General features: G+C 36.3%; 1 protein-coding gene across 1 annotated transcript in view; it reads left to right on the plus strand.

Annotated features, from left to right (window-relative positions):
- AK9 (adenylate kinase 9) overlaps window positions 1–21,000 on the plus strand; it is a 112,983-nt gene that overhangs the window by 66,472 nt on the left and 25,511 nt on the right. The window contains exons 23-27 of the mRNA XM_036249032.1: window positions 5,673–5,885; window positions 7,952–8,215; window positions 9,451–9,575; window positions 12,733–12,952; window positions 19,514–19,579. Of these exons, the coding sequence (XP_036104925.1) occupies window positions 5,673–5,885; window positions 7,952–8,215; window positions 9,451–9,575; window positions 12,733–12,952; window positions 19,514–19,579 (888 nt within the window). The remainder of the gene's footprint in view (window positions 1–5,672; window positions 5,886–7,951; window positions 8,216–9,450; window positions 9,576–12,732; window positions 12,953–19,513; window positions 19,580–21,000) is intronic.

The following is a 21,000-nucleotide window of genomic DNA, read 5'->3' on the forward strand; positions in this document are numbered from 1 at the left end:
CACAGTAAAAAATAAATAAAAACAAAAAAAGAACTGCTGATACATGCAACAGTCTGGATGAATCTCAAAATTATTATGCTAAAAGAAAGAAACCACACAAAAGAGGAAACATACTGTATAATTACATTTGTATAAAATTCTAGAAAATGCAATTTAATTATAGTGACAGAAAACACAGCAGTGGTTACCTGGGGGTGGGGCAGGTAGGAGGCAAATAGAGTCAGGAAAGAGGCATGAGCAATTGTATTGATAAATATGTTCATTATCTTGATTGTGGTGATGGTTTCACAGATATAAACACATATGTCAAAAGTTATCAAATAACATACTTTAAATATGTACAGTATTTTAATGTCAGTTATATCTCAATAAAGCTGTTAAAAGTATTAATGGTGGGCCCTGGCTGGTTTGCCTCAGTTGTGGTTTAGTCCCCAGCCCTGGTTGGGGTTGTGCGGGAGGTAACCAGTCGCTGTGTCTCTCACATCAATGTTTCTCTCTCTCTCTCTCTTCCTCCCTCCCTCCCACTCTATCTGAAGATAAATGGAAAAATATCCTTGTGTGCGGATTAAAAAAAAAGTATTAATGGTGGTTATAACAAACCATCATCTCTGAATGATGGACATATAAGTAATTTTTATTTTTTAAATTAATAAATTCTTACCTCTCCTCCATCTCTTCTTTTTTCTCCTTCCACAATACCAATTACTGGTTAGTTCTCTTGGATCTATCCTCCAAATATCTTATGTTTTTCCTCATATTTTATATCACCTTATATTTTGTTCATATACTTGTAGGTACGTCTTCCTAATCTTCTAATATAGACATCATTAGGGTCTTCTAGAGTGGTGTATGAGTTTGCTACTGCTGCTGTAACAAATTTCCACAAAGTTGTTGGCTTAAAACAACCAAATTATTGTATAACTCTCAAGGTCAGGAGTCTGGCTTTAAGGCTAAAATCAGTATTGGCAGTGCTATGTCCCTCCCTCTGTAGGATAGCCCTTTTCCTCCCTTTTCCAGCCTCTGGCCACCTGTATTCCTGATTCATGGCCTCTGCCTCCATCTTCAAAGCAAATCACTTCAACCTCTGCTGCCCATCTCATCTCCTCCTGCCTTTGACCTTCTTCCCTCCCTCTTACAAGGACGCTTCATTAGACCCACCTGGATATTTTTCCCAGATCAATATCCGTAATCACACATATAGGGTAATATATTCACAGGTCCTAGGGATCTCTTGGGGTGGGGGACATTATTATGTCAACCACAACTAGTCACTGTCTTCTTTAGCTCATTTGCATATTTTGTTGGTGTTTGTAAACTCTTTTTAGTGTTTACTTGAATCTTTATAAATGTCTTTTATTATTTTTCTACTCAGAGATTGGGTTTCTTCCATCTCTGTGTTGCAGACTTTATGTTCTGTTTGATCTGACCGATCTTTCAGTCTGCGAGTCTCCCTTAGCCTTTCGTGCTGACCATAACAGCAAAGAAGAAGAAATAGCATTCTGAATACCAATCAAAGTAGAATTTAAGGAGAAATGCATTAAAACAACAAAAAGATACTTTATTCTGTTAAAGATAAAGTTGGGCACTAGTTAAAGTGGTAAGGACAGATTTTAATCAGTAATAACTACTGCAATAGGAAAAGGAATCCAGTGTGAACTTAAATCAACTTTGATTGAGGTGAATGGACATAAAGAATTGAAAGGGAGAATTAGGGAATAGGGAGGGGGGCAAGCAGGAGCCCCATATAGTTAGGAAAGTGAAAATTACAAAGGGTTAGTCAATATAAAAAACAACTGAACCCTGGCTGGTTTGGCTCAGCAGTTGGAGCGTTTGCCCACAGACCAAAGGGTCAAGTTCGATTCTGGTCAAGGGCACGTGCCTGGGTTGCAGGTTTGATCCCCAGGCCCAGTTGGGGTTGTGCAGGAGGCAACCAATCGATGTGTCTCTCTCGCATCGATGTTTCTGTCTCCCTCCCTCTTTCCCTCTCTTCCTCCTTCCCTCCCTCTCTCCCTCCCACTCTATCTAAAAATCAATGGGAAAATGTCCTCAGGTGAAGATTAACAAAATTAATAATAAAATAAAATAGCAGTCGAACCAGCTGTGTCTGCTAGCTGACAATTATAGAAGTCAGGATTCTGTCCTCCCTCAGAGACTAGGAGACAGAGAGCCTAGCCTCAGGTCTTGGCTGAAACAAACAGTACAATTTTTGTGGCAGCCTTGAGTTTTCTCAGGCAGGCACTGAGAGAGAGAGTAGGGTCATCTTAGGGATGTGGCCTTGACCTGGTGGAGTCTATGTTAATGTTTATTAAAGCCTTTAAAATGTTTTCCAGCTTTATTGAGAAGTAATTGACATGTAACATTGTATAAGTTAAAGGTGTACGACCTGATGATTTGATAGTCTTATATATTACAAAATAATCACCATAATAAGTTTAGTTAACACATCCATCACCTCACATAATTACAGTTTTATTATGTATGGTGAGAAGATTTAAGATATACTCTTTTAGTGACTTTCAAGTTTACAATACACTATTGTTAACTATAGTCATCATGCTGTACCTTAGATCCCCAGAACTTACTAATGTTATAACTATAAGTTTTGCCCTTTGACCAACATCTTCTCATTTCTCCCAATGCCCTCAACCCCTAGCAATTACCATTTTATTCTTTGTTTCTATGAGTGTGGCTTTTTTTGAAATTCCACATATAAGTGAGATCATACATTATTTATCTTTATCTCACTTATTGCACTTAGCATAATGCCCGTAAGGACCATCTATGTTGTTGCAAATGGCAGGATTTCCTTCTTTTTTATGACTGAATAATATTCTATTGTGTATAAATACACACTTTCTTGATCCATTCATTCACCTGTCAGTGTTCAAGTCTGCATCCATAAAGAATGAACATTCTCTTTAATGTTCATTTAGTAGGTCACAAAGAAAATCACAGTAAATTATAATAAGTAGAAATCTTACAGGTCACAGTCTCTGATCACAATACAATAAAACAAAAAATTAACACCAGAAGGATAGTACTTCCCCATTCCCCCAAAATAAATACTCTAAATTTTAAAAATACATACACATATTTTCTTTCTAAATGCTAATGAGTTAAATAAGAAACAAAAAATGGCCCTGGCCGGTTTGGCTCAGCGGTTAAAGCGTCGGCCTGCGGTCCTGAGAGACCTGGGTTCTGTTCCCACTAAGGGCGCGTACCTCGGTTGCAGTTTGTCCCCGGCTCTGGTCAGTCGTGCGGGTGGCAGCCACTCGATGTGTTCCTTTCACATCGATGTTTCTCTCTCTCTCTCTGTTCCTCTCTCTCCCTCCCACTCTACCTGAACAAAAAATGGAAAAATGTCCTAGGGTGATGATAAAAAAAAAAAGAAACAAAAAATGAAACTATAGCTTATTTAAAAATTAATGATAATTAAAAGATAACATATAAAAGTTTTTTGTATGAAGGAAGTAGAAATTAGAGTTGTCATAAAAAACACATTACCCAATGAAAATTGAATTTCATATAAATGAATAATTTTTTATGTAATGTACATACTTATGTATGGTACATACTAAAAACTTATTTTTTATCTGAAATTCAAATATAACTGCAGAGTCTACATTTTTACTTGCTAACTCTGGCAACCCTACTGTACGTGCATTTATTGAAAAACAAGAAAGACTAGAAAAATTAATTAAGCATTCAACTCAAGAACCTGAAAAAGTACAACAAAATAAACCAAAAGAAAGTAGAACGCAGGAGATTAAAAGCCAAAATTAATGAATAGCAAACAAGAGCAAATAAAAACTGTAGACCTAATTTCAAAAAATGAAAAGTTGGTTCACTGGCAAGAGCAATAGACAAACTTCTGTTATGTTGAATTAGGTAAAAAAAAAAAAAAAAGAAGAAGAAGAAGAAGCAATAAATAACACTTGAAAGAAAAATATACTGGTATATAATGAGATTAAAAAAAGAGGGTTATTTTAAACTACAGGAACTTTATAATAATAAATTAACTTTAAAACCAAGATGAAACAGATTTTCAAAATATGAAGTACTAAAATTTGCCTTGAAAGAAACATAAAAGCTGAACAAACAAAAATAACACGAGAGTTTTAAGTTATTTCTAATATACCTTTCTTGATGAGATATTCCTATGTTGTTTCAAACCATCCACATCATAGAAAAGGATCAATACTTCCCAGCTCATTATGAAGCTTGCATTATCCTGATACAAAAATTGAGCCCTGGCCAGTTTGGCTCAGCGGTTAGAGTGTCGGCCTGCGGTCTGGAGAGACCCGGGTTCGGTTCCCGCTAAGGGCACGTACTCCGGTTGCAGTTTGTCCCCGGCCCTGGTTGGTCGTGCGGGTGGCAGCCACTCGATGTGTCCCTTCACGTCGATGTTTCTCTCTCTCTCTCCCTCCCACTCTATCTGTACAAAAAATGGAAAAATATCCTCAGGTGAGGATAAAAAAAAATAAAAATAAATTGAACAAAAGTGGTACAAGATAACAGTCACGGGGATGTAAAGTACAGCATAGGAAATAATATTGTAATAAGTATGTATGGTGTTAGTTGGGTACTAGACTTATCGAGGTGATCACTCTGTAAGTTATATAAATGTCTAATCACTATGTTGTACACCTGAAATGAATATAGTATTGTATGTCAACTGTAATTGAAAAAACAACTTAAATTTTTAAAAAATCATAATAATATATTTTTTTAATTTAAAAGAGTGGTGTGAAAAAATAGAGAGTAGTCTCATTTTTGCACCTTTACCAAAAGTTTTTCATTATATCTTGTTTTGGTGGGAGGAGTGAGGCATGTAGTAGAAGAATCATGTAAAATATTAGTTCATTAGTATTTTTTAAAATAATGTATTTGTGCCTAAGTATCTATTTTATATGTATATTGGTAGCATATACTTATAAAAAAGAGTAAAAAAATACACATAAAACCATTAAGAGTGTTAATATAGTATTGGAAGGAAAAAGGAGAGAGAGAATTTTTATTCTTTATGCACAGTGATGTGTTTTAAATTTTTTTATAATAAGCATGTATTTTATAATGAGCATGTATTTTTAACACAGAAAATTATTTTTCATGTACCTCCACTGCTTTAAATAAATTGCAAGAATCCTTAAAGGACTTTACACAGTTTCTTTGTTTTTTATAAATAAAAATATGTTACACAGTTCCAGTGGAATGAAATAAATATTTCCAAATTATTTTTTCATTTTTTTTTAATTGAATTCATTGGAGTGATTGCATATGTACTTATTAGGAAACATAGCAAATCCTGAAGCATCTCCCATCTCATTTTTAATGGGTAAGAAGTTGTGACCCTGACTCAGCTTTTACTTCTTAATTTTATTTTAGAAACTGATTCTGCACCAGAGCACAGAGGGCTGGGGACACCTTGATTCTCAATGCTGCTTTATTTTCTTTATAAAAATAAAGAAGCTTGAAATGTGAACTTAGAGGGAAACTGATTTTCTAATTAATTAATTAAAAGGCCAACATAAGAACTGGCTTTTACAAATTGTTTTAAAGATGTATTGTTATGGATTAAAAATTGTTCAAGAGATATTATTTTTTTATTCCCTCTTTAGTATTATATCAAAATACTTTTAAAATAGTCTCCAAATGTTAAATAATATTTCTAGAATGAAGATAGAATAAAAGAGAAGAAACGGCATTTGGGAGACACAAAGCACTTTTGTCCAGTAGTTCTCAAAGAAAACTTCGTCCTACAACCAGGCAACACAGAAGAAACAGCTAAATATCAAGATAAGATCTACTACTTTTCAAGTCCTGAGGCTAAGGAAAAATTTTTGGAGCATCCCCAGGAGTATGTGGCTCATGAAGAACCATTAAAGGTGAAAACTATATTCATATCTTAATGATTGCCCTTGTGTACTTTTTTAGGGACTTATTACACCCACCCTTTTATTTAATAGTGAAGTTCCCAATCTGATATAATAATATAGTGAAAGTATCTGTTCCAATAACACCTTTTTAGAATATAACCTAAAATAATTATCAGTTTGTATTTCTACAGTAATGCCTTGTGTCAAACCAACACTTAATATCTGTTTTTAGCTGAAATAAAAAGACACAGCTGAATTTATTGTTTATAAATTTATTGAATTTATTTTTCTCCTTAACCAGTTAGTCTCTCTGAGCAGAGCAATCCACTAATCATAAGACAGGATTTTAGGGGGAAGTGTAGGATCCAGAGGCTTGTGGCCTTCACTGGGGTGTCATCCTCTATAGAAGTGTGATTACTCAGGTGAGACTGCTGTTAACCTTTTTCAAACTCAGAGGTATGAATATTGGGCAAATTCATGTCTGACTGCTTGATTCTCAAGGGCAAGGGATGACGCTAATTAAAAAGATTGCAAAAGAGTGTTTCCAGAGGTGAGTTCTTGATCAATTAAAATTTGTTTAAGTAGCGCCCTGGCTGGTTTGGCTCATCAGTTAGAGCGTCAGCTCGTGGTCCAGAGAGACCCCAGTTTGGTTCCCGCCAAGGGCACGTACCTCGGTTGCAGTTTGTCCCCGGCCCTGGTTGGGGGCATGTGGGTGGCAACTAGTCAATATGTTTCTCTCACAAAGATGTTTCTCTCTCTCTCCCTCTTGCTCTAGGCAAAAATGTCCTTGGGTGAGGATTAAAAAAAAAAAAAAAAACTGGTTTAAGTAGCTATAGAACAATCAATCTTTTCCTAAGTTTGTGGGAATATTTTTATCCTTACTTGTTTATCACCTTTGGAACAATTTTCTACCTTATTTAAAAAATATTTATTAAAGCCAAACACAAAAGAACAAATACTGTATAATTCGATTTATACAAGGTACCTAGAATAGGTAAATTCATAGGGACAGAAAATAAAAGCGTGGTTGCCAGGGGCTAGGAAGAAGGGAGAATAGATGTTGCTGTTTAATGGGTACAGAGTTCCAGTTTGGAATAATGAAGAAGTTCTGGAGAGAGATGGTAGTGAAGGTTGCACAACATTGTGAATGTACTTAATGCCACTGAACTATATACTTAAAAATGGTAAGTTTTATGTTGTGTATATTTTACCACAATAATAAAAGAACATATTGTGGCAATATTTTATTTAGTTTTTAAAACAAAGCACACACATAGTAACACCAACTTTAGACAAGTTTTCATATTTATGTTTTACTTTCTCATCCTCTTTCACATGGATATATATTCTTTCTAGTGTATATTATATATATGTCCATATATAGAGAGAGATAATCTCTTAATATTATATCATAGAAAGTTTATGTATTTCTACATAGATCTCATAATGTTTTAACATACCATTTTAATATAATTTGTTTCTATCATGCTAAAAACTTATCTTTTTCATTCTTTTTATTTTCTTTTTTTAATTAAAAAATGTTTATTGTTGACATTGTTGCAGGAGTTCTCCACCCACACTTTGCCTACCTCCACCTTCCCTGCTTTTTACCAAACTATTATCCATGTCCATGGAGTATGCATATATGTTCTTTAGCTATTTCCTTCACTTTCTTTATCCAGTCATCCCTACGCCTCTCCCTTTGGGCATTGGCCAGTCTGTTCCATGAATTCATGCTTCTGGTTCCATTTTGTCTGTCAGTTTATTTTGTTCATTAGATTTCATTCTTTTAAAATTAAAAATTTTAAAAAAACAACGAATTCTCTTTTATTAAATGCCTTTTGGCACAAGACATCAGGATGCTCTTATGGCTGTTAATGCTGCCTGAGAGCCATTGTTGATGCAGTGCATCATGTTAATTGATATCCTAATGTCAAAGCATCCTTGAGTTTGTGAAGTAATAATTAAGTCTTAGGGAGGGCAGTTAATTAGTCTTTTTGTTTTTAATAACTCAAAATTTTCTTTCCTTCACTCTCCCTTATCCCATCTTTCCCTGACCCAACCTCCTGTGTCAGGCTCCTCCATTAAGAATATGCCTTCTGGGCCCCCATGGCTCTGGCAAAACTGTCTGTGGAAGACAATTAGCAGAAAACTTGGGCATCTTTCACATTCAGTTTGAAGAATTTCTACAAGAAAAACTAATGCTCAAAACTGAAAAGAAAATTGGACCTGAATTTGAAGAAGATGCTGAGGAAGAACAACTAGTAAGACAAGAAATTGAAGACCTTGCAATTCAGGCCAATGTCACAATTGAGGAAGAAAATACAAAGAAGCTGGTAGTAATATTAATACTCTCTTTGCAGATAGTTGTGTTTACTGGTATTGCTTTTGGAAAGTAGAATATAAACAGTATAAAACTTAAAATTTCCAAGAAAAAGAAAAAAATTAGCCCATAAAAGTCACTTAAGAGTCATCCTCCCCATATGTTGGATACAAATCTTACTGCTAATCTATAATATAAAATTACTGAGTTTTATACAACTCCAGTAAAAATCAGAAAAGCTTTCCCTAACAAAACTGTTGTATAGCATTAATTTGAGGCTACGTTATTTGATATGTCTGACCTAGACTGTAAGGTTTTCTATTATTGTGTTATTTGTTTTTTGGGGGTTTTTTTGTTTTGTTTTTAAGTGGTTTTTTATTATTATTATTTTATTATTATTATTATTATTATTATTATTATTTTTTAGAGAGAAAGGGAAGGAGAGAGAAACATCGATGAGACAGTGAAACATCGATTGACTGCCTCCTGTACACTCCCCGTTTGGAGTTGGCCACAACCCAGGCCTGTGCCCTGAATGGGAATCAAACCAGCAATCTTTTGGTGCTCGGGACGACACCCAGTCAGCTAAATCACAGCTGCCAGGGCTCTGGTTTTTTGCTTGTTTGCTTGTTTGTTTGTTTGTTTTTATGATGTATTATAAAAATCTGCCCCAATGCCAATGGTAATCTCAAAATATTAATTTCTCATGGTGCCTCATAAGAAAGTTTGTATGATTCTCTTAGCTGGTTTCTATTTTGGGTTGTAAAGAGAAAGTTCTTCATCCTAACTCCCTTTTTAACCATTTTTGATATAGCTAGACCCTTTTCTTCTCAAAGAATCCCCTAGAAATTGGCCCAGGTACAGATTGTATTTTAGATGACCGCCTGGTTAGCTCATTTTTTAATCAGGATTAGGTATAATAATTATAAGATAGATGACAAAAATTAATTTATAGATTGAAGAAGGTTTTAGCAAAAGGTGATGGAATAGATATCCTGAGGCCACGTATGAAAACCAGTTATACTAATTGCTAGTAACTCCTCTTAGCTATAGTAGATATAATTTGATATTTAAAATTATATTAAATATTAGTTTAAAGGAAAGAATGCAAATTTTTAAATGTTTACAACTAATAGTATAAAAAAATGTCCTGAGAAAAACAAGTGTCATCTTAATCAACTATGTGATAGGGTATTGTGCATTGATGTATAGAGTTTTAAATTTGTTTTGTTTTCTGATTTTTGTGATTAGCCTCTAGAAATACAATTTACAGAAGAAGAAGAAGCAATGAGACTAAGTCTAATGGAAAATGAACCACTGCCTCCTGAGATTCTTTACACCATTCTTTCTGAGTGGTGGTTTAAGGAACCAATACGGTATCTTAATTTATATAGTATTATACATTTATTGACTTTTATTTGCCTTACTCTCAAAAATTCAAAATGTAATTCAAGATAACTTTAAAAATTTTCTTCTGTACATTTATGTAAATTAGTGATTTGATATATTTAAAATATCTGGAGAATTATTTTAAAAACAATTGAATCAAAATCTTTATGGATCACCTAGCCAATGTGGCTCAGTGGTTAAGCATCCACCCATGCACCTAGAGGTCATCGGTTTGATTCCCCGTCAGGGCACATGTCCAGGTTATAGGCCCAATCCCCAGTGGGGGGCATGCAGAAGGTGGCCAATTGATGTTCTCTCTCATCGATGTTTCTATCTTTCTCTCCTTCTCACTTCCTCTCTCTCTAAAATCAATAAAGAAAAAAAATATTTTTAAAAAAATCTTTAGGGGTATGTGTGGTTGGGATGCATTGATATTTTTAGAGCTCCCCATGTGATTCTAAGGTATAGTTGTGGTTGAAAACCCACAATCTAAAATTATGTGCCAGACTCTTTTCCTTGTTGCCATTTAGTAATTACAGTTAAGAACACTTAATAGCTGTCCATAGTGTTATCCCTTAACCAAAAGCCAAGAACAAGCCTGACCCCACACAGGACAAATCTAAGAATCTCTGGGTCACCACTTTGGTCCTGGCCAGTTTGGCTCAGTGGTTGGAGTGTTGGCCTGCAGACCAGAGAGTCCCAGGTTCAGCCCCTGGTCTGAGATTGTTTCACAAAGTTTAAATAGGAAGTTATTGAAGTAATAAAACTTAAAAACATATGGGCAAATGACCGAATCAGCCAAATTAGCTAATCCTTTGAAAGATTTTCCCCCCTCTCCCACCCCCCCAAAAAACACTTCACTTTGCTTTCTTAAACCAGAATCCCTTGCATTGGTATCCACCAGAAGAAAGTAAAGTGATATTTACAGTACTAATAGCAAACACTTAAATGGAACTTACTATGTGCCCAGTACTGTTCTACTACATTTTATTCATATTAATTTACTTAATCCTTACTATTACCCTATGACTAGAAACTTTTATCTTGTTTTGGAGATAAGGAAACTACATCATAGAGAATTCAAATAACTGGCCCATTCCAGTACTCCTCTGGACACTCTTTCACTTAGTCCCTGGCCTAAATGAGTGAGTGGGATTATTAGTTACCAACTTTAATTTTAATTTCCTGTTCCTTAAATTAGACTAGTAGTTGTAGTAAACTTAGGTAGGTTGCAACAACAGCCATGAGTTGTCCTTCATTAATTTAGCTCCTGACCTCACACCATACTTTCTTTTAAAAAGCATGTGGTTTGCAGAATTTAAAGTTAAATGTAAAATTGTAAAAGCCTAAATAAAATAACAGAATATTATGCAACCATAAAATTGTGTTATAATGAAGGATTTGTAATGGCATAAAAAATGTTATCATATAATGGTAAGTTAAAAAAGAAGATACAAAATTACTTATAATATGATAGAGAGATGGAATATGAATAAAAAACTGGAAAGAAACAAAACAAAATGTCAATAACCTGTGGAACATGAGATTATGGATAATTTTGCCTTTTTTTAATGCTTTCCTGTATTTTTCACTTTTTCTATAGTGAGATTTGTTGCTTTTATAATCAGGAAACACATTTTAAAAAGGGCACTGCATTAGTCCTGGGAAGATATAGTAAGGGCCTGAACTAGGGTGTAGTGTTAGGAATGGAAATGTGGGTACAGACGAGAGCATGCCAGGACTTAGCTGTTGTGTGTGAGAACCAAGAGGGAATTGAGGGAGCAGTCCAGATGTCTCTGAAGTTTGCCACCTGAATTCTTGTGAGTTAGACGTTAAAAGAGTATAGAAAAATAACAATAATTACAATTTTTGACAGTATGATGCATATGTAATTCCTGACAGTCACTCAGATGGAGAAATTAAGCAGCTTTTTGAAAATTCTGGATTGAAACTCAGAACAGGTTGGGTGTAGAGGTGAAGATTTAGAAGTCATTGACAAAGAAGTGACAGCTGGAACGGCAGGAATGAAATTGTTCCTCACGTACTAGACAATGCTGAAGGCAGCTTTAAACAAAAGGACATGTTTTATGGCCATTGTATGGGAATTTGCCCATTTAATAAGATAGAAAACATTTTTAAATGCCAATTAAGCGCTGAAATGTTCATGAAAGTCCTGCTCATATTAAGAAGAAAACATATATTTAAATAATAAATATTTAAATAAACCAAATATTAGATAAACAGGATAAACTTTCATTTAAAAGGGGACCAATGTTGTTTTCTCAATTAAACAAGGCCAAGTTCTCAAAGCCTGATTGTTGTACAGTTAGTTACTCCACAATGAAAATGTGTTAATTTCATGATTCTTCAAGTTTCATCATACTCAAACAAGTCTGATAATCCTAATTGATTATAATCATCTTAATACATGTGAGCCAGGATACATACATAAATAATTGTTATCAGTTACAAGGGGACCCAGGGAAGAGGGTATGAATTATCTCATGAAAGGAAACATCACTAAAAGAAAAACTACTAAAGGGTGGCTTTGCCCTAAAGGTAGGCTGGCCAAACCCACCATTTTAGAAAGTGACACATTCATTAGGCCGGGCATTCCTCTCAGGCAGAGAATTTATTTTCTCTTAATTTTTTAAAAAATATTTTTTCTTTATTGATTTTTAGAGAGAGAAGAAAGGAGAGAGAGAGAGAGAGATCGATGAGGGAGAACATCGATTGGCTGGCTCCAGCACACTCTCTACTGGGGATCAGGCCCACAACCTGGGCATGTGCCCTGACAGGGAATCGAACCTTCAGCCTCTTGCTGTATGGATCAATGCTCAAACACTGAGCCACACCAGCCAGGCTCTCTTAATTTTCATCAAATATTAAGACTATTTACAGTTAAAGAGAACTTATCTATACCACAAATATAAGTATAAACACTATAGCTTTTATCTAATTCAATACCTTTGAGAGAAGACATATCATGCTTATATAAGTAGAAATATTAAAAGAACAAAAAGATACTTTTTAAACTACTCATTGCACATCTTATATAAAGTTGAGATTTACCAATACTTTTTTAATTTTTAAATCAAGATTTATAACATAACATTTTAAGTAAACTATGAAATTTACACCTAGTTCCACAGGTTTTATATTAGATGGTTTCCCACGCTATCTTGATGAAGCCCAGTTTCTGGGGGAACATGGATTTTTCCCGGATGCTGCTGTTTTAATACAAGTTGATGATCAAGAGGTTTCTGATCGCCTCCTGCCGCCCCAAATTGAAAAGTGGAAACTGAAACAAAAGAAGAAATTAGAAAGGAAAAAACTCATCAAAGAAATGAAGACAAAAATCAAGGTACGTATCTCGTAAAAAAGTATGAGAGTAAATTTTTTCAGCATCTATTCAATTTATAAAGTGGTCTTTACAAAAATGTAGTCTTCTGATTTTAATACCACAGTCAATATGAAAACACTTCTCATCAAATATTAAGAGTATTTCTAATTAAAGAATTAAAATTTATGTGAGGCCTGATTATCAACAGGTTAATACTTCTCTCGCCAAGGCAAATAAAATTAAAGATTGTGGTAGCACCAAAATATCCCTATACCAGACACAGGCGCATAATGGAAGAGGCAGCAAGTGAAGCAGGCCTTGAAATACAAAGAATTAAAATTATCAGTGGTTTTTTTTCACTAGCTCCTGGAATTATGACACCATCCATGAGCACCGTGTAAGCCTATAGTGAAACAGATCCAGATATTAGCTTAGAACATCTTTTCTAAAACTACAGTGTGAGGAGTATTCCATAAAATGTTCAAAAGTATCATAGAAGCCCAACAATTCCACTCCTAGGAATCTGTCTAACAGAAATGAAAACATATCCACATAAAAATTTGTATATTAATATTCATAACAACGTTATTTATAATAACCAAAAAGTAGAAACAACCCAATGTCTATCAACTGATGAATGGATAAACTAAATGTAGTTAGACATCCAGATAGAGTACCTGAGTTCTAGCCCAAGGTGGAGACACACTGAATCTACATACAAAGCAATTCCCTCTGAAACAGAAACTAGTTGAGCGAATTTGTGTTTTTTACGCCTACACATTGGGAGAACAAGAAGATACCCATATCATACACACCAAAACAGCTGCTGCCTGGAAGTCTAGCTTCCCATCAGCCTGTGTTGACTGCAGTCCTCCCTTTGGGACACTGATGGGTTGAAGCACACCCTCAACTACTGGAAGCCACAAAGAACAAAGAAGGTAGCGTGGACGATCACAAAGATTTGAGAGACAGCCAGGAACTTGGGCCAGGCTGATCAATAAGCTTAATCTTCTAAGCAAGACGTACTCTGTCAAGACTAGGAGAGGTATCTGTTTTATTTAATGTGCAGAAATCAACACAGAGAATCAAAGAAAATGAAGAAACAGAAAAGTAAGTTTTAAACAAAAGAACAAGATAAAACTCCAGAAACAGTTTACTGAAATGGAGATAAGTGATTTACCTGATAAAGAGTTCAGAATAATGATCATAATGATGCTCAGCAAGGGTAGAAGAACAGTAAAGGAACAAAATAAGAATTTCAACTAAGAGAAAGAAAGTATAAGAAAGTACCAAACAAAAATCACAGAGTTGAAGAGTATAATAATTGAACTGAAAAATTCAGTAGAAAGGTTTAATAGCAGACTAAACACATAGATCAATGGAACATAATAGAGAGCCCAGAAATAATTCACACTTATATTGTCAGTTAATTTACATTGAAGCAGCTAAGAATATACAGTGAGGAAAGTACAGTCTTTTCAATAAATGATGTTAGTAAAAATGGGCAGCCATATGCAAAAGAATGGAACTGACCTCCTATCTTATCTTATACACAAAAATCAATACAACTATGTTCATAGCAATACTATTTACAATCACTAAGATCTGGAAAACAGCCCAAGTGTCCATCAGTAGATGAGTGGATAAAAAAGCTGTGGTACATATATACAATGGAATACTATGCAACCGTAAGAAAGATCTCTTATCCTTTGAGACAACATGGAGGGACCTGGAGAGTATTATCCTAAGCAAAACAAGCCAATTAGAGAAAGACAAATATCATATGATCTCACTTATTTGTGGTATGTAAGGAACAAAACAAACTGATGAACAAAATAGACTCAGAGACAATAGTAGGGTACAGACTGACAAAAGTCAAAGGGGAGGGAAGAGATAAACCACAGAACTTTTTTTTTTTATCCTCACCCAAGGACATTCTCGCATTTGACTTCAAATAGAGTGGGAGGGAGAGAGGGAGGAAGAGAGAGAGAGAAACACCTATGTGAGAGAGATGCATCAAGTGGTTGCCACCCACACAACCCCAACCAGGGCCGGGAACCAACCACAACCGAGGCACGTGCCCTTAGCGGGAACCAAACCCAGGCCTCTCTGGTCAGCGGGCCAACCCTCCAACTGCTAAGCCAAACTGGCCAGGGCTGAACTTATATGCGTGTATGCATAACCATGGACATAGACAACAATGCTGGGGACGGTGTGGGGGCAGGATCAGGAGGAGGGGGTCAATGGGGGGAAAAGGAGAAACATTTGTAACAAAAATACATTAATAATAAATTTTTAAAAATCAATACAAAATAGATTAAAGACTTGAACATAAGACCTGAAACCATAAAACTAGGGGGGAAAAAACATATAATAAATAAAAAAATTAATTTTTAAAAAAGACTGGAGATAAGAGTTGGCTAGGCTGTGGAGAAAAGAGAACCCTTTGCACTGTTAGTGGGAATGTCAATTGGTATAGCTATTATGGAAAACAGTATGGAGGTTCCTCAAAATTTGTAAAGTAGAACTGTCATATGATCCACCAGCCCCACTTCTGAGTGTATATCCAAAGGAAATGAAAACAGGACATTGAAGCCCTGGCCGGTTTGGCTCAGTGGTTGGAGCGTTGGCCTGCGGCCCTGAGAGACCCGGGTTGGGTTCCCGCTAAGGGCGCGTACCTCGGTTGCAGTTTGTCCCCAGCTCTGGTCAGTCGTGCGGGTGGCAGCCACTCAATGTGCCCCTTTCACATCGATGTTTCTCTCTCTCTCTCTCTCTCTCTCTCTCTCTCTTTTCCTCACTCTGCCTGAACAAAAAAATGGAAAAATGTCCTTGGGTGAGGATAAAAAAAAGAAAACAGGTCATTGAAGAGAGAGCTTCATTCCCACATTCATTGCAGCATTGCTCACAATAGCCACAATATGAAAGCAACCCAAGTGTCTGTCAGTGGAGGAATGGATAAAAATGATGTGTTTACATATATAATGGAATATTATCTGGCCATGAGAAAGAAGGAAATCTTGCCATTTGCAACAACATGGATTGACCTTAAGGGCATTATGCTAAATGAAGTAAGTCAGAGAAAAACAAATACTGCGTGGTATCACCTTACATATGGAATCTAAATAAGTCAGATTCATTGAAACAGTAGAATAGTGGTTGCCAGGGCTTTGGAGTTGTGGGAAATAAGAAGAGGTTGGTAGCCCTGGCCAGTTTGGCTCAGCGGTTAGAGTGTTGGCCTGTGGTCCAGAGAGACCTGGGTTCGGTTCCCACTAAGGGCATGTACCTCCGTTCCAGTTTGTCCCCAGCCCTGGTTGGGTCATGCGGGTGGCAACCACTCGATGTGTCCCTTTCACATCAATGTTTCTCTCTCTCTCTCCCCCCCCCCAACCCTCCCTCCCTCCCACTCTATCTGAACAAAAAATGGAGAAATGTTCTCGGGTGAGGATAAAAAAAAAAAAGAAGAGGTTGGTAAAAGGGTACAAACTTTCAGCTATCAGATGAATAAAATTGAGGATCTAATATATACCATGGTGACTATAGTTGATAATACCACCTTGTATTGTATAATTGAAATTTGCTAAGAGAGTAGAACTTAAAGGTTGTCACCAAAAAATTTAAAGATAAATATGTGAGGTGATGGATATTTTAATTAACTAAAAGGGAGGAGTCCTTTCACACTGTATACATATATCAAATCATCACAATATACACTTTAAATATCTTATAATTGTATAAACCTGGATAAATAAAATGGTACATCCATATAATGGCTACTACTCAGTATTAAAAAGGAATGAACTGTCAGTATACCCTACAACAGGAATAATTATCAAAATCATTATGCTAAGTGAAAGAATCCATGCCAAAAAAAAAAAAATAGTACATACTATACGATTAATTACATTTATTTGATGTGTCTTAACATGGCAAATATATAGATCTAGACAGGAGTAGAAAAAAATGAAGCTTTTGAATCTGGAACTAGGAAGACCAAGGTAGAACATGAGAGCAGCCCTTAAATTATCCGAAGGGTTTTCCTGCTGAAGAGAGTTTATAGTAGTTTCCTGTGGCTAGAAGAGGAGAAACTACCATTGGTAGGAGGAAGTTACAGAGAGATTTATTAGTCGTAAGAGTTTCCAAAAAGAACCGAGACTGAAGGCAATGAGCTGCTTATTAATAGATAAGTATAGACAGAATGGACATTTGGCAGGGAGAGTATGGAAGAAACCTCTGTAGTGTCAGAGAACTGATCACTTAGTTCCAACTCTAAGATACTGCAAATTAAGTTAGTTAATACATTCTCACAACTCAATACTCATTAAATTCTAGACAAAGTGTTAAAACCCTGAAGTTCCTCTTTTCTTTGCTCAGACACAGTTGGCAAATTCATCTTGGGGTTAGCCAGAGGAAATCCCTTCAAGAGCATTGCCATCCATCCCTCTGCTCTACCACACTGAGATTGTGTGTCCCAGGCTATCCCTATGCCACCCCAAATCCAGGCAAGCTGAGCTCTCAGCCACCCAGGAACTGTGGAAGTAAGGAGAGACATGTGGGAAGACACCCAGTTTCACACTATGCTTAACGACATTCTTCCCTTTTCTGCTGCCTGATCTCAACGAAGAAAATAGATCACAGTGTCTGCCAGGCAAGATGCTCTTCGAGCATGGGAATGGAGAAGAAAGAAGAAATACCAAAGCACATTTGCTTGTTAACTTCACTGTGGGACTGGACATTTCTCAACCAGCACCGTCATAGAACTCTGTGAGACGGAAATATTGTGTATCTTCACTGTCCAATACGGCAGCCACTAGCCACACATGTGGCTGTTGAGCACTTGAAATGGGCTTAATAAGACTGAGAAATCAAATATTTAATTCTAGTTAATTTTAATGTAAATAGCCACACTATTTACTGTACAGAGCAGCTCTCGGGCAATGAAAGACCTCCTAGACATCACATGTCCTGGGAATTTTAGGGATATGGAAACAAGAAAGAATAGATTTCAGGAGCTAGTTTATAACCTCATTCATTCGCTCCTTGTCGCACACAACTCTGCCCTGGTTCAGATCCTTCTTAGCTCATACCTAGCACTCCTGCAGTGACCTCCTAATTGTCCTTCTGGCTTCATCTCTGGTCCCCCTAGGCCATCCTTCTAGCCACTTCCAGACTAATCTTCCTAAAACTCTTGTTTTGACCAAGCCACCCTATGAAGGTCTGAACTCATTATTCTGGCATTGAAAGCCTACCAATCTTGTTCCAAACCCTTTTTCTGACTTTGTTTCTTAGCACAAACACAAACCTTCCTCTGCGGCACCCAAAATACCATCTGCTTTTCCAATCTCTTACCTGGAAGTTTCTTACACCCTCCTCCACTAGCCAAGTGACATTACATGAGTTAAACCCTCGGACTTTACTAGCTCCCTATAAAGTTGAATAATACTATGCTGCTTTGCAGATAGAAAAATGAAAGTGTATAGATACCACAGTATTCATAAGAGTGGTGGCATCTAGCAGACACACAATAATTAAACTTCACTAACCACTTGTTTGGGTGAAAAGATCAGAGGAAAAATAGACTCAAAATATATATGTGTGTGGTTGTGTATACTTTGCATTTCTTTGTGGTTAGACCATGTTCTCTATGTATATTATGAAAACGAAAAGGATACCGTTCTCACAACTATACAGTTAACCCACCCATGGCAAAACCCTGTTTAAAAAAATAGGAATAATAAGGGTTTTTGTACCTTCTCACCCTCTGTACAGCTAGGGAATCTCTCTGGGGGCTTAAAACCGAAATGAATTCAATTCCATTCCGTTGTATAATTCTATCTACAAATATTTTTTGAGTGTCAACATAACATAAATTCTTTAGAATGTATACTCAGTAATTGCCAGGTAAAAACAGCAGGGTCCTGGGACCTAGACCTGAGCCCCCAGAGTATGTCTTCAGCTACTGCTCTAATCTCCTAGGATTTTAAAAGATTTCAGTCTGGAGAACCCTTAGTCAATATACCCAAAACCTAAGTAGAGCTGATTAATTTTCATGCAAACCTTCGGGACATACCAGAGAATTCATTGCATTAGATTTAGAGCCCCCTAGAAAGCCTGGAGGACTGCCCCATATACCGTGTCTGTAAACGTATCCAAAATACATATGCTTTACTCATTTGTATATATATTTTTAGATTTTATTAGGCTCTTATATTTTAATAGTTTGATAAAAGATTATCAAACATTTTTAATAGATAATCTCCAAGTTTTTCTCTATTCCTCCACATACAAAATCCACCTCTTCACCAAAAGCAAACTAGTAGGTAACAAACTGGAAAAGAAATTCTACAGTTTCTAGAACAGTGACTGGCTCCAAGGGCTATTTAGCCCTCTGAAAGGAAGTGGCTGATCAAGTGGTCCCAAGGTACGAGGATATAGTAACATAATCGCCACCATCACATACTTCGTTGGAAAACTCACTGTCCTTCCACGCGAATGCAATTCCCACTTTGTGAAATAGACATGTATTAATACATCGAAAGTAATTTTATCATTAACCATTAAAATTTGTAAATGTCTCTTTTATAGGATGATATGATTGCTAAAAGAAGGGCTGAACTTGTAGCAGAGAAAGAGAAAAGAAAGAAAGAGGAGGTAAGTAAGATTTTTAAAAATTTTATTTTTCTTTATTGATTTTATAGAGAGAGAGGAAGGAAGAGAGAGATAGAAACATCGATGAGAGAGAACATCAATTGGCTGCCTCCTGCATGCCCCCCACTGGGGATTTGGCCCACAACCTGGGCATGTGCCCTAACGGGGAATCGAACTGGTGACCTCTTGGTGTATGGGTTGACACTCAGCCACTGAGCCACACTAGCTGAGCAGTAAGATTTTTTTTAAAAGCAGGACACCCATTTTGTGTGTGTGTACAGCATAAAATAAAAAGATGTATAGAAAAAAGTCTTGAAGAAAATGCAGAATTCATGTGCAAGTAGTGAGATTATATATAATTTTTATTTTTTATATCTTTTGTATAACTGTTTACAATTACCTTAATTATTTTAGAAATCAGAAAAATGAACGCTTTTAAAGGAAAGTGTTTAAAGGAAAGAGATGTTTAAATAATCTAATACAAATTATAATACTACATTAAACTATACTTCTTTTGGAATTTTAGTTTTTCTTTTACTCTTCCAGCCTGTGCCATAGGAGACAGGCTGGGAGCTTGGGACTGAGGTCTAGACAGAGAGCCTATGAAACTGCTGGAACTAAAATATAGATTATCTCGAGATAAAGTATGCAATAGGGCACAGCCTGAGTCATATACTGTGCAGGATGCTCAGTACAGCTCCTTCTCTCCATCTGCTGATTATTTATTTATTTAAATATATTTTTCTTTATTGATTTTAGAGAGAGAGGAAGGGAGAGGGAGAGAGAGAAAGAAACATTGATGAAATAGAACATCGACTGGCTGCCTCCTGCATGCCCCCACTGGAGATTGGGCCCACAACCTGGGCATGTGTCCTTACCAGGAGTCGAACCGGCCTGTTGGTGCATGGGTCGACACTCAACTGAGCCACACCAACCGGACATCTGATTTTTAAAAAACATAAACCTTAAAGACTGAGGATTTTGTTTTATTTAGAGAGGAACTATTCTCAAATTGACCTTGCTGACCCAAATGCTACAACCAAGTCTGCCTCAGGGGTACAGGAGTTAAAGAGGAGGTGTGACTAGACCAGCTAGTTCTATAAAGGACCTGAAGCTCATATTTATACGATCGGCTTATAAGTAACCCTTGCAACCAAGGCAAATAATAAGATAGTCTCTGCTTTATTCCATTTCCTTCTGGATTAAGCACCCTTGCAACATCTTTTCAAGACTTACTCTTCTGTAATCTGATTTCCATCTGTATAAAAATTTAACTCAACAAAAGAGAAGTAACAGATAATAGGGTTGGCTACACATGCAACCATGTATCACCCTGGGGTGCACATGCTCGGTTTATGTAGAGAAGACTTCTAATAAAATGAGACTGTAACTGTGGGTGAAAATATTGCAAAAGAGGGCCCGGG

The sequence above is a fragment of the Molossus molossus genome, unplaced genomic scaffold (assembly GCF_014108415.1).
Source record: "Molossus molossus isolate mMolMol1 unplaced genomic scaffold, mMolMol1.p scaffold_m16_p_8, whole genome shotgun sequence".
NCBI classification, from domain to species: Eukaryota; Metazoa; Chordata; class Mammalia; order Chiroptera; family Molossidae; genus Molossus; species Molossus molossus.